Genomic DNA, 13190 nt, shown 5'->3' with positions numbered 1-13190 from the left:
TTAGGGCTGCGTTTTGTTCCATATTTTTTTCGATGTGGGAAGCCTGAGTTTTGTTCATCATGAGATGTTAAAACAATTTCTGTTCATTGCATCCAGATAGCCACATCAGTAACAGAAATGTGTACATTTCCTTTTTCTAGGCACCTGTGCACTGTGTGAGGTATTAAAGAGTATCTTGGAGAGAGTGTCTTGTCCTGCAGAGAGATGATACTGTGGTCGGGAAGAATAAGTATATCGATGGTTGTGATAAAAATGCAGAGTAAGGTCAGTTTCATGTAGGACACTTTATAAACTTGTGGTAAGCTAAACAGCATTACAATATTGAAATATCTGTTCAGGACAATAATGTAAGTTCATGCCAAATATAATAAATCTTTGCAACACAAGGTTCTACTAGTAGCATAATTTTGGGGGTTATTAATGTCAAGTTACTTTTCAATGCCTTCAATAGTCCCTCCTGGCAAAGGTTTTGCTAAATTTCTTGAGTGATATAATTGATCAGCAGGAACCAGTTAGGGACCAGAACAAAGTAGAGAAAAGGAATGGATGTTAAGGAAAATGACAGAAGAACATCTGGAACACAAATGGTGTCCTGCTCCATGAGGGCGTGCGGAATCACGTGGTGGTGAAAAATGCTCTAGCCTGAGAGTCAGGAAATTTGCATATGGGTCCGTCCTGGCTGTTGAACTTTCTGAAATCCTCGAAACCGAATTCGCAGGGTTTTAGCATGTCACCGAGATCATGGCTTTCACACAGGAGAGGATTTGTCAGCACATTACAAAGGTCTGGGAGGACACAGAGGTCAAGGAGTTACTTCTGCAGAGCAGGTCGTCCTTGCAGGGGCAACAAAGGGAGACTTTTATTTTCCTCTTTAGTATTGTTTGATTTGTTTCTGATGAACAAGTGCTACTTTCTTTAGTTTCATCGAAAATGGAAAAGGGAGAAAAAAACTGTAAGACAAAATGTAATTAAGTAACTTTTAGACATCATTGCATTTGATCTCTTAGTCTTAAATCTTCCAATAAAATTAGGGAGTTTGGTCAGAGATCCTAAAGCCAATTTCCTGTCTTGTACCACGTGGTCCTATGGAGAACCACAAATACGGGCACTTCTCTTGCTACTACATAGGAAAGAATCTGCATTAGTGTGTTCAAGAAAATCAGGTAACTGAAATGCCCTGGTATACTGTAATGCTGAAATTGTAATTTGGATCAGCACTATGTACTTGAGTAAAATAATCCATCATTTCACATAACCTTACCAAATACTTGAATAGTTACTGTTATTGTTGCCCACCATCCGATATTACACGGAAGGACGCTGGGGCTTATCGAGGTTCGCTGACCGGCGGCGCCTGTTCACACTGCTGCTGAGGGATGAAGCCCAAGCCTGAGTCTTCGCCCGAAGTCATAGTTACTAAGTACGTCTGCTCCCTCAATCTTTTGGGGTATAAACCTTCTTCCTTGATGTGTGGAAGTAATTATTTCTTTTAGTTTACAAAGTAGGAAACTCAGAGTCTGTTTGATTTTCATCAAGTGCTTCCTTTCTGACCCTCCTCCTTTCTTTTCAAGTTCATTTTTCAATATACCTAAGTGAATGGCTCCCACGTCCTTTCTGTGCCTCACTTGATTTGCCCTTCTTTTCTATTCTTCCATCATAAAATGCATTACCCACATTTTAATCTTTCTGAAACACAAGTGTCTTTCGATTTATGGGTCTGTTTCATGTGACAATGTTTCTTTTTTCTACAGGAAAATTAAGGTCAAAGATGATTTTTAAAATGATACTGACTCTCAACCCAGAAAGTAAGACGATGCACTGTTGCCTTCGTTAACAGTCTAGGTGCTGATACATTCTGTTTCCTGACTACCTTCCTGGGCCTAAGACACAGTCTTACTCAGACCGTCAGCTGGAATCTGATTTCCGTGTCTCTGAATTGTCAGCCATGGAGCCCGCCTAGATCTGACTCACCCTTGTTGCCTCCTAATTCTCATTCCAAAATTTGGTTTGGTTTGTCTTCTGGTTTTGTAATCAGTTTCTGTGACTGATGTGAATAGCTCTCAAACCTGTCTGAGTATCAAAATCACCTAGAGAAAAATGTTAGAGTTGGGATTCTACAGTACAGCTCAGAAGTGCAAAACCAGTTGCTTGAATTGGGACCTGGAAGTCTATATTGAGTGTTTTCATGCACAACCGGACTGGGAATCCTGTCCCTGTGATATCTTTACCCGAAGCAGTTGCCCATGTAGGTTTTCTCCTGGCTCAATGGTCTGGGTTGTTCACTAGCTTTTGGGAGTTAGGGAATAAGATATCATTCTGTAGTGGCACTTCGATTATAAACTTCTTATTGGGAGTCTTGATAAGAAGGCATTCTAATCTATAGAAACGTGTCTGTTTATACTTAGAGTTGTGTAAGCACATCATAGTAAATTGCATTTGGAATCATATTCCCAATAGAGGGGCTCATTTTACCATATAACAACAAAAAAAAAGCCTTTAGGAATGAGTTCTGTTCTTTTCCCTTCTTTATTCAAATATAAAACACTTTATGCATTGGAGTTTCAAGCAAATATTTTTTAAAAATCATCATCATCATACCACATGACTGTGCAGTAATTACATGTTTATTCCAAACAGTTTTTGAAATAAGAGATTTCAGCCAATTTCCCAATGGATACATTTTGTATTTGAATAACTACTCCAAATCATTGATTTTTTTCAATCCCCTTCAATCCCCTTTGTGAGTTTGTTACATTTAAAATCATCAATGAGAATAAATTTACTCATGTTAATTAACACATTGAATATTTAATTAATGTCTACTAAATGCTAGGAATCTTACTAGATGCTAGAGAGAAACACGGTTGATGTCTTGGTGTTGCTGAGTACCGTCCCTTTTTATTGTGTGAAAAAGAGCCCTTCCATAGACAAGTGTTCTTGTTCAGCACCTCATGTTGTTTTTCCCTCGGATACAGCACACGCAAGTTACTTTTGAACTATGGTTTAATTACAAAGAACTGTTTAAAGCAAATAAAATGATATATAATTTATTCAGGGCAAAGCTGATCCTGCTTAGGTATGAAAGTCAAGTTGAAAATATGTTAATACTGTGTTCCCAAAACAGAATCCTGTATTACGGAGCCTTCCCTCCTGTGTCTTAGCCTTAATTTGCAGTTGTGCAAAATAACAGCTGTCTCTTAGTAGCCGTTGAAACGGAGGTACTGTGTAAAACACCTGTATTGTGGTTTCCAATCATTTACAGCACACACTAGGGAAGTTCTGGAACTCTTAAGCAGTCAATGCGGGAAGTCTCTGCAATCCTCTCATTCTTTACCTTCTTTAGTTGCTTACAGCACCAACAAGAAATGTCTCACCTCTTTTCAGGAATGCTTATATTTTTATATTACCCTCATTCAATAGCGTTTTCTGCTTAGCTTTGCTCCTTAGCCAGGTGTAAAATGTTCGTAAGGCTTGTTTTTTCCATCGCTACCCCAGAGAACAATGGGCTGTCCTTAAAAAGTTGTATTTATAGGGATTTGGAGAAGTCTTGAACCTACTTGTGTTCTTTTTCTTAGATTTTTTTCCTAAGTGCACATTTACAGTTTTTGGAGTCTGTGGCATGCAATTTATACTGCTTTCAAACCCTTGGAATACTCTGACTTAAAGAAAGGTATCCGAAGGTTGGATGTTTGAGCCAGTTAAGCGTCACCTGAGAGAGAGATGGGGTGATCCTCCATTGAGACAGATGGATGCCCGGACACCCGGGGTGACGAGCGTGGACAATGGCAGTCCTCGTGCAGAACGTGAACAGTCTGAGATGCGTGTCCATCATTCTCGCGGGCTCCTTGCTGGCTGTTGGGTTAGCCTGCCTCATTTTCACAGTTGCAGGCAGAACTTTTGTCTTAGAGACGAAAAGTTCGCTTACGCTCAGCCCAGCAAACAGTTTGAACTTGAGGTTTGTGAGTTCTTCCTGCACACCAGGTCCTTCAGAGGTGTCCTGAGGTGAGTCAGGTGGGTGGTGCTGATGCAAAGGAGTCATGTTACAACCGGGGATCCTGAACTAGGGGACTCTTATTATGGACGGCAAGCACGGTTGTCCAGACTTTGCCCTGGGGAGATGTTATACTGCTCAGCAAACAAATAAAGAAAGCCGAGGCTGTTCTTTATACAAAAACCCTTGAACAGATAGTCCAGCACAAAGGACAACAGTACTCATGCTCACAAGATGTGCTCCCATGAGACCTTGGAGAATGGTCTCCTAATAGTCCTGAGCAATGAACATGCTCGTGCCTTAAACTGTTCCTACCAGAACTTTTTAACCCCACGCACCAGTTCTGGCTTACTGGAGTCTACCTGCGAGTGTATCTGTTTATATCATCTTTATCATAGGTGATACTGGTGATTAATAGTCCAGCTCAAACATAAATAACTAGTTGTACAGAGGAGGGGAGGAGCAGGTCATCAGAGATCAGGCCCCATTTCATGTTATATGGCAAGTGATAGTGGCCTTTTGAGGTTCTAGGAAGCATGTTAAATGTTTGCTAGAACATGTAGCCCCAACTGGAATTTCTTTTTAAAGAAGATGGTCTAAGAAAAAAAAAGGAGAAAGAAAAACTGCCAAAGAAATAAGGTCCAGCTATTCAGGCAGGACCATATAACTACTGGGAACAGAATTAAGTCTCTTTCTACAGTTTGAGTGAAATCTTGTGGTTAGGATTAAATGATTAAGACATGGAGTGCTCTGATGAATTACAGGTTTATATCTTTCTTTGCCAGGTGCTTAATTGCCTGCAAGGAAGATGGTGCTTTTGAAGTGAATTTTGTGTTACTGTTCATATAATTGAGGCTAGTAGTACTGAGGATTATTTATTTGCTCAGCATTATCAACTAGAAAACTGAGGCCCAGGACGTCTGGGAGACTGACATAGAGTCATACAGGACAGAGGAGCAGAGCTAATCTCTTACATCTCCCTGGAAGGCATGTGTACTATCTCCCTTTACTCAAAAGGTGCACGTAATATTAAGTAAGGTCAAAATGAGAGAATGAGAGAGAGTGAAGGAAAGGGGGAGAGGGGGGGAGAGAGGGGAAGAGAGGGAGGGAATGAGGGAGGAAGAGACAGACACACACAGACAGAGGGAGGGAAAGAGCGAATGAGAGAGAGGCACTGATCTCAGCAGGAATTGTAATCCTCTATGTATAGAAAACTTTACTTGTCCCTGTAATTACCTGCCCAAATTAGTATTGTGTTTGGGCACTTGCCAGAATGAATGAAGGTGCATTTCGGTTTATGACGAGAGCTTGGCCCTAGTGTAGAAATATATTAATTGCCATTCAGAATTACTTTAAAAAAAGATGAATATCTGAGATGCAACTACAGGATTGCCTTAAGCACAATAAACAAACAATTAAACTAATTATAATTTACCAGTGAAACTTTCAAGCATTGAGAAATTGGCCTTGTTTCATGTTTGGTGAAAGACAGCAAATGTCAAGAGTGGTTTAACTACTTTCATGTGTAGTCAGAGGCTTTGGCCATGCTCAGCTGGAAGGGATCTGTAGAGATGATTTTTCTTCCCTTCCAGGAGCCCCAAGTTCTTGGAACCCTGAGGCAGGGCAGAGGGACCCGCTGAGGATGAAGGTCATCTAATCAGAGCCACTCTATTTTTACTACAGCTTGGCTTCTGTTACTTAGAAAAAAACTCAAACTCTGACCAATATAGTATTTTATATCTTGGTAGGAGTTTGGGTACATGCATTTATTAAAACTAAGTGAATATACCCTTATGATTTGTGTTCTATTGTATTTGCATTTTATGTAAAAAAACTAAACAATTACTGAACTCAATTATAACATGCTGAAGTACTTAGAGGGAGGTGTGCTGATGCCTGTGATTTACTTGGAAATGCACCAAAAATAAGGTGGGTTGATGGATATGCAGTGAAGCAAGGATAGTCATATATTAATGGGAGAATGTAGATGGAGGGGTATATGTTCTATGGGTGCTTACTGTATGATGTTTGAACTTGGCTAAATGTTAAAAATTTTTCTTAGTTATTTGGGGGGAAACTCGCCAGTATAGTTCACCCCTCTCATTTTTATAAATGAGGAAAGTGAGGTTCAGAGAGAATAAGATTAAGTCATTGGCAGAGCAGGAACCAAAACTCTAAGAACTGGTTCTGCTTCTTATCTTTACATTCAAATTTGAGCATTTGCTCCAAGGTTTCTTTTACATAAATGTCAGAAAGATCGTGAGTGTTGTCAAAGATGGGAAAAAGGGCATTCTGCAGAATTATCAAAACTTGTACTTCCAGGAGGATATCTTTCCCCCACTTTGTGGTTTATTTTTCATGCTTGTAGCATTGAGGCAATTTTTGTGTTTCTCGCAGTGTAACGCGTTAGAACTGACTGTGAACTTACATATTTTATGGTATTTCTGAGCCAACTTTCCATTCTGTTTTCCACTCACATAAAAATAAATGCATGTGGTATTTCTTGATCAGTATATCCCTCCGAAACTGTATAAGTGAAGGTAAAACTTTTTTAGAAAAGGTCCTTGAACTTCACATAGGTTCTCCTGATATCTTTTCGAGGTGGGGGGAACTGGCTTTGCTTCTGGTGTTTGGGATAAGTCATAATGGAGGACTGTCTAAAAATGACTTCTCCTTTACTCTTAGACCCTTCTAGAACATGGAGAAAGTAAGAGTGTCTGGGGTCAAGACTGCTTAGATTTAAATTCTGTAAATTCTGGTTGTGATATTTCTAAGTGTGAAAACTTGGGGAAGTTACTCAAATTCTCTGAGCCTTTTTCTTTAGGTATAAAATGGGAATGATAGTATCCTACAGATAAAGTATTTAGTAAAATCAGCTGTTACAACTTTTACTTGTGGTAACCTTAGAGTTTGTTAGTGAAGGACTTATACGTAACATTTTATACGTGTATTTTGTTTCATTTATTTTACTTTTTATTTATAGTGACATTCACTTTCACAAGAGACTGTGCTTCTGGATATTTATAGGATTTAGATCTTCACTTGTCCTACCAATAAAGCATGCACACTCTGATTCTTACAGTTGTTTGCACAGAAGCATGAGTCATCCATAGCACACATTTTTGTTAAGATTGGGTTTATTTATTCCCTAACTCTATTGTCCTTTAAGAGATCCTTGCTTTCTCAGATTTTAGTGTTGATGACTGCAATTTAGTTTCCTCCTTAGGATTCCAAAATGTAAGAATTGTAGATTTGTACATTTCAAAAATAAGAAATATAGAATTCTAAAAGAGTGAAAAATTCCAATTTTGGTCAGCATAACTTTTAAAAATTGCAATGTAAAGATGCTACTTTTCATATTAAGTAGATGAAGGTATTGTTAATTGTAGACAGAATTTCAGATTCATGAAAATGTTAACTAGAAAGTTATTGGATAAGCATTTTTTATCCACCTCTCTGCATTCATATACACATGAGATAATAGTGTACCATCGAAGGAGAAAAAAATGTCAAGTTTATGTTTTACTACAGTGGAGTAGTTGTGTAAAGCTTTCTTTGTCACTTGTAATCTTTTAAAAAAATAATGTGATATTTCATAGTTTCCAAGAGTGATGAAATGATTTTATGTTGCAGAATCATCAGATTTGGAGGGCTGGGAGGAAGCTTTGAGATCATCTGGAATTTTAGATTCCTGGTTTTTAATCCTATTTCAGGAAATTAAAAAGCATACTAATGTTTAGTTGTATTCCAGATGTATTAAATTAGAATTTCTGTGAAGGGGGCCTGAACAGTCTTAGTTTTCAAAACCTTCCATGAGGTCAGCGTCAGAATCATCCACTCGTCTTTTGGCTAACATTTAGAAAGGAAACAGAGAACCGCTCTAGATCTCTGTGAAGTCATAGAGCTGTTTACATTCAAAATTGAAACAATCTTGGTCCCCTCTTAAACCAGTGGCTTTTCCACTCTCCCATGCTGCTTTTCTTTCATTGGACCAGATTGTGTTATTTTTTTTTTTATTGAGTTTATGTGGCTCCAAAGATCCTTGGGATAGATTGCTCATGTGCAGCCAGGCCTTGTTTGGGTGGAGCTTCAGGAATAGTGCACATTTGTGTTTCCTGAAACACTGGGGAGTGAGTAAAGATGTTGGCGTAGCCCCTACATCCCTGAACTGGACTGTTCGAGCTGCTCCACAAGTAGGGTTTTCCGTGCCAGGAGAAAGTGCTGTGACACTTCTAGTTGGTTACTCTAAGTTTTAAGTACTACATATTAATTAAATTATATTCTATGTTATTTAGTAATAGTAGGATGTATGTACAAGGTATACCCGGAAAAACTCCAGCCATTGTTAACATAATGAGAAAAGCTTGTGCAACATTGATGTAACCTGGTGGCCAAGGAGAGTAGACTAGGATGCACCTGTGTGAACAATGACACCTTCACTGTACTAGTCAGTGGGGATGGTAGATGCCATTGAGTGAGCATGTGTACTGTGTGGCCATTGCATTTCAAAAAGACTGAGTGGGTACAGCAGCGAATCTGCATCATATTTTGCTTTAAGCTTGAACATTCCTCCGTGGATACTATTTGGATGATTCAGGAGGCTTTTGGGGATGATGTAATGAGTACAGTGCAAATAAAAGGGGCACAACTGCTTCGAAGATGGTTAAGAATCTTTTGAAAGTGATCTATGTTCTGGAAAGCCTGCCACAAGTACAACACCTGAGAATGTTGAACGTGTGCGGGCTGCAAACAACAAAAATTGGCGACTGATGGAGTGAGAACTAGAAGCTGATCTGGGGATACCAAAGACTATTTCGTCCAAGATGTTGATGCAGGATCTTGGCATGAAATGTGTCACTGGCGATTCCAACAAAAGATTTTGCAGCGTTTGGAACAGTGTAAGAGACACTGGGAGAACTGTGTGAGGTCCCAAGGTGCCTAATTTGAAGGGAACTGAGGCATCATTGTCCTGTGTACAATGTTTCTTGAGTCTTGTATCTTCTTCAAGAAACGCCTCTAATTTTTATAGTAAATGGCTGGATACCTTCTGGACAGACCTTGTCTATTAGACTAGTGTTAGTTACGGAACGTATATTAAGTTTATTTTAAAGGTGGTAGGATAAACAATAAATATTCTGTAATTAAAGTTCATTGAAAATTATTTTACCTGTTTTATGATATTCTTATGATTTTGTTCCTATTTATATACAATATAATTTACATACTATCTACCATTCATTAGCTTTCTGTGTGTTCCAGAACTTTCAAAATACGGAGTTATAGTATTATCATGCCATTAAAGCTAATCTCCAAATGAATAGCAGTACAAAATGATGAGTTTGTAACCCTTTAATGATACCTTCTTTGGATAAATATAGTGTATTCTAGGTTTTCATCACCATTTCTTGCTGTGGTGGGATAACATTATAGTCTCAAAGGGCAAGCAGCCAACCGTGGCTGCAGGGCTAGTGCCTCGCGCAGGCCGTGTGTAACGCACTCACGCTGGCATACTACTGTGCTTCTTTACTTCCAGACTGACCACTGCTCTAAGCAGTGTGGGGGCAATGCCTGGGCTGCCGAGCCCTTCAAGTTCAAGAAGGAGCACCTGGACTTCTCATGATGGGAGGTCAGAGTCAATGTAAGTGACTTCCTAATTTGGGGGGCTAAATCCCTTCAGTGATTCAGATCTGTGTGAATCAGCCACATAAATGATTATTTCCAGTGTGTGTTTTACATCATAACCCAACATAATGCCACTGGCCAAAAATAAAACTTTAGAAGTATTGCTCAGGTAATAAATGCTTACGTATCTCTGGCGAAAAACACAGTAAAAAATATGATGTGTTCAGTTCTTTTTGTTTGTTTCCTCAGGATTGCCCATAGATATTTTTAATTCTGTGAAAATATCACTTTGAAAACACTGAAGTTACTTTGAAATTTTGTGTGAAGTATAGTTCAGAGAAAACTTAGAAAGTTTAATTTAAAATTTTCTTGGACTTTAAAACTGAGCATACATGGACTCATAAATGCATAAATGGGCAAAGCTGCAAAATTTGTAGCTTTGAGAATAGTTTTAATTTTGATGCATTTGAGCATTGTTGTTGGACACTGTTGCTCAGTACAGATTTCTTTGTTTTCAGTGTTACTTCATGAATTCTTAATCAGGTAGGAGTTTCCCAAGGTAACAACTCAGTAAACGCTTACAGAAAATACTTGGTATATATGCAAATGGGTAATAGAAATGGTAGAAATAATGTTTGTGATGAACTGCAGGAGACTAGAGTTGGATTTTTCCTTCAGGGCAGAATACTGAGGTTGTAATATACTGCTTGTATTAAGATGGAATTTTCATTATAAACAGAGATAAGAGGAGAAAATAAAGAATAGAAAACATTTGAATAATGTCATTTTATCCTCATCACATCCTGAGGATGTAAATCTATTTTTGAATCATTTTTCATACAGTTTATAATTTATAAGCTAGTGGCATTTAAAGATCATGAGAAAATAATTTTTTGTACAGTTAAATTCTAGAACTCGTGTAAAATTGTAATAGTTCATTATACAGAAGGGAACAACAAAGTTAGTTCTACAGTAAGCAAAGGTTCAAATTAGTTTCTATTTCTCTGCCTAATGGCTTGGACGTAACTCTGATAAACATATTTGAACTGATATTATACAAATTAATGTTCTATTGCTAATTTCCTTAATTGAATTCATGCTATGAAATATTAAAACAGTGAGTCCTAGAAAGAGCATGGTGCATAGAGCAAAAAGCCCCAGGTGTATTTTAAGTTCCCCTTCCCAGCTTACTCAAGCATCACTAAAGTTCTCTGAGCCCCGGATCTGGCTTCCCGTGCCCTACCCTCCTAGGCTGTCGTGAAGACCAAATGAGATTATATATGTGAAAGTACTTTGTTAACTATAACATGTTGTCAGAAATTTGTTAATCTTTTGGGGGCAACACTTGCAGTAAAACATTTAAAATAATTTGGGTATTTTATTCAGCCACTTTAGAGAAAGTTCTTTATATATATTTTATTTTAAAAGGAAGCAAGAAACAAAATAATTAATATATAGGGGGCTGAAATAATGGGATAACAACATCAAAATGTTTACAAAAAGCAGCTTTAGTTACCATGGCATATCCTGGGATCTTCATTAGCCCTCCTCCCTCTCCTCTGCCCTCTCTCTCTCCGACTCCCCCCCACTCTGTCTCTCCGTTTCTCCAGCCTGTCCTCCACCCACTGACTTTCCAAGGTCGGTAGGACTTTCTTGCCTGTTTCCTGACCTTAAGTTTTATACTCTGTGGACTCTCTACTTTACTGGTGTTATATCACTTAGACATTCTGGCAGGTTTTGTATGAAGTTTTTTGACATCTTTCCCTTGATGTTTTGTAGTAAGACAAGGCGAAGCTCCAAGCTGCTGGAGCACAAAAAGGAGAGTAGTCTTTGATCCCCAGTGAGTAATAAAACCACAGGTAGTGTTGACAGGTGTGTATAGCCACACTTCAGCTGAGACAGTTTCTTGGTTTGAAACTCTTTAGTTAGATCTGTCACTGCCATTTTCAGTTAAAAAATAGTTTTTAAAACCACAGACATGTTTAGAATGAAAACTCAAGAGAAGAGCAGAAACAGAAAAGTAATGTATAAAATGAAAAGTAAGCAGAGTTTTGAGAAGAAATATATAGAAATATGAATTATATGAAGATGACAACAAAGGTGAAGTTTTGGGTTGGAGATGAGAGGAAGGCTATTGGATGAGTGAAAAAGACAGAGAAAACTCATTTTACCAGGTTGCCATGGCTTGTCAGGGCTGATTTCAGAGAAGCTGACTGTGTGTGTGTGTGTGTGTGTGTGTGTGTGTGTGTGTGTGTGTGTGTGTGTGTGTGTGTGTGTGTGGTAGGGGCTGGTCTCTGGAACCCAGGGGAACAGTGCACACCCGTTGACCTACACAAACCAAGAACATTAGAAAGGGACAACAAGGCCAAAAATGAATGGAATATCTGCTTTGAAACTACTTAAACTTATTAGCATCAGATACTTGCTGTAATTCTGTTGTTAGTTGTTTTTGTAACTCGTAGTTGAAAGGGTGGCTAAGGAAGCTCAGTATTTGTGTGAGCATTGTTTACCATTTTGTAATTACCGTAGGGCAGAAAATTGGGCATGCTTTTCCTCCATTGTTCCATTTCCTTCATTATTATATTATAATCATCCTTTCCCTTCCCTGCCTTTTGTTCCATGTCTCTTTCTTCCTTTCCTTCCTCGTTTTCAATTCTCCTGCTCCAAGATTATAGAATGACTTCTTCAGACTTACAAGCCCTAACTTATGGTTGGGCTTCTCAGCAGGATTCTCCTCCAACACATCAATCATAAGTAATACCAATTCAACCTTGAATTTCCAAATTATCCCTGTTGCCTAAAGAGGCTGATATTGATAAAGACATAAAGTTAAAAAATAGACCGTTTACTTCAACAATGTAAGCTATTTTTAACGTCTTACAATTTGCAAAATTTATATGTTTGTAAAAGCTGGAAATTTTGGGACCTGATCTTTAGACGGAGACTGCCCTTCCCTGAGGGTTCAGGTCTGGTGGCTGGCACAGGATTGATTGGAGGGGGTTGGCCTCTGCCCCCTAGCAATCCCTTCCTTTGCCCCGTCTTCTGCGATCCCTTCCTTTACCCGGTCTTCTGCTCGTGAGTCATTCCCGAGCTGCACTGCTGGCTCGCAGGCAGAGGCATCATTAACCCGCTTGGACATGTCTTTGGGAAAACTGCAAAAAAGCGCCCCCCCTCTGAGAAGAGGAACTGCAACAAGGCACTTTGCTTTTTAGTTACAGCTCAGGACTGCAAGTGGTCAAGTTTAGGCCCTCGCTGGCCACCAGGAACCGTGGCTCTTGTCGGAACAGTGCAGTCACGTGCAGCAGTGCTGCCTCCAAGCCACTGGCGATGGGAAAGTGGGAGGTTTCCCTAAAAGTCATGATGCTTTATACATGAGGAAGTCCCCCACATATAGCAAAAATCTTTCTTTTACTCTTTGTCAGTAATCAGAGATCACTGACTTTGGCTTAGTAGATTATAACATTTTATCTGTCAGTTTTCAATGTTTTAAGTAACTTATCCTTTAAAATGTTATATAAATAAAGCACTAATTTTAAAGAAAGTGGAGTCATATGATATTTGAAAAGTGAATATGAAA

At 38.8% G+C, this 13190-nt stretch overlaps 1 protein-coding gene across 3 annotated transcripts in view; it reads left to right on the top strand.

Moving 5' to 3' along the window:
• Positions 1-13190, top strand: part of TLL1 (tolloid like 1) — a 154016-nt gene that overhangs the window by 21470 nt on the left and 119356 nt on the right. The window contains exon 1 of one of the 3 annotated variants that reach the window (XM_045202729.2): positions 9564-9629. The exons of the other annotated variants lie outside the window; for them this stretch is intronic. Within the exon in view, the coding sequence (XP_045058664.2) occupies positions 9608-9629 (22 nt within the window). The 5' untranslated portion in view covers positions 9564-9607. Of the gene's footprint in view, positions 1-9563; positions 9630-13190 lie in introns of those variants that run through there. 3 annotated transcript variants of the gene reach the window in all.

Source organism: Desmodus rotundus, chromosome 9, assembly GCF_022682495.2.
Source record: "Desmodus rotundus isolate HL8 chromosome 9, HLdesRot8A.1, whole genome shotgun sequence".
Lineage (NCBI taxonomy): Eukaryota > Metazoa > Chordata > Mammalia > Chiroptera > Phyllostomidae > Desmodus > Desmodus rotundus.
This window is presented reverse-complemented; position numbering and strand designations above follow the sequence as displayed.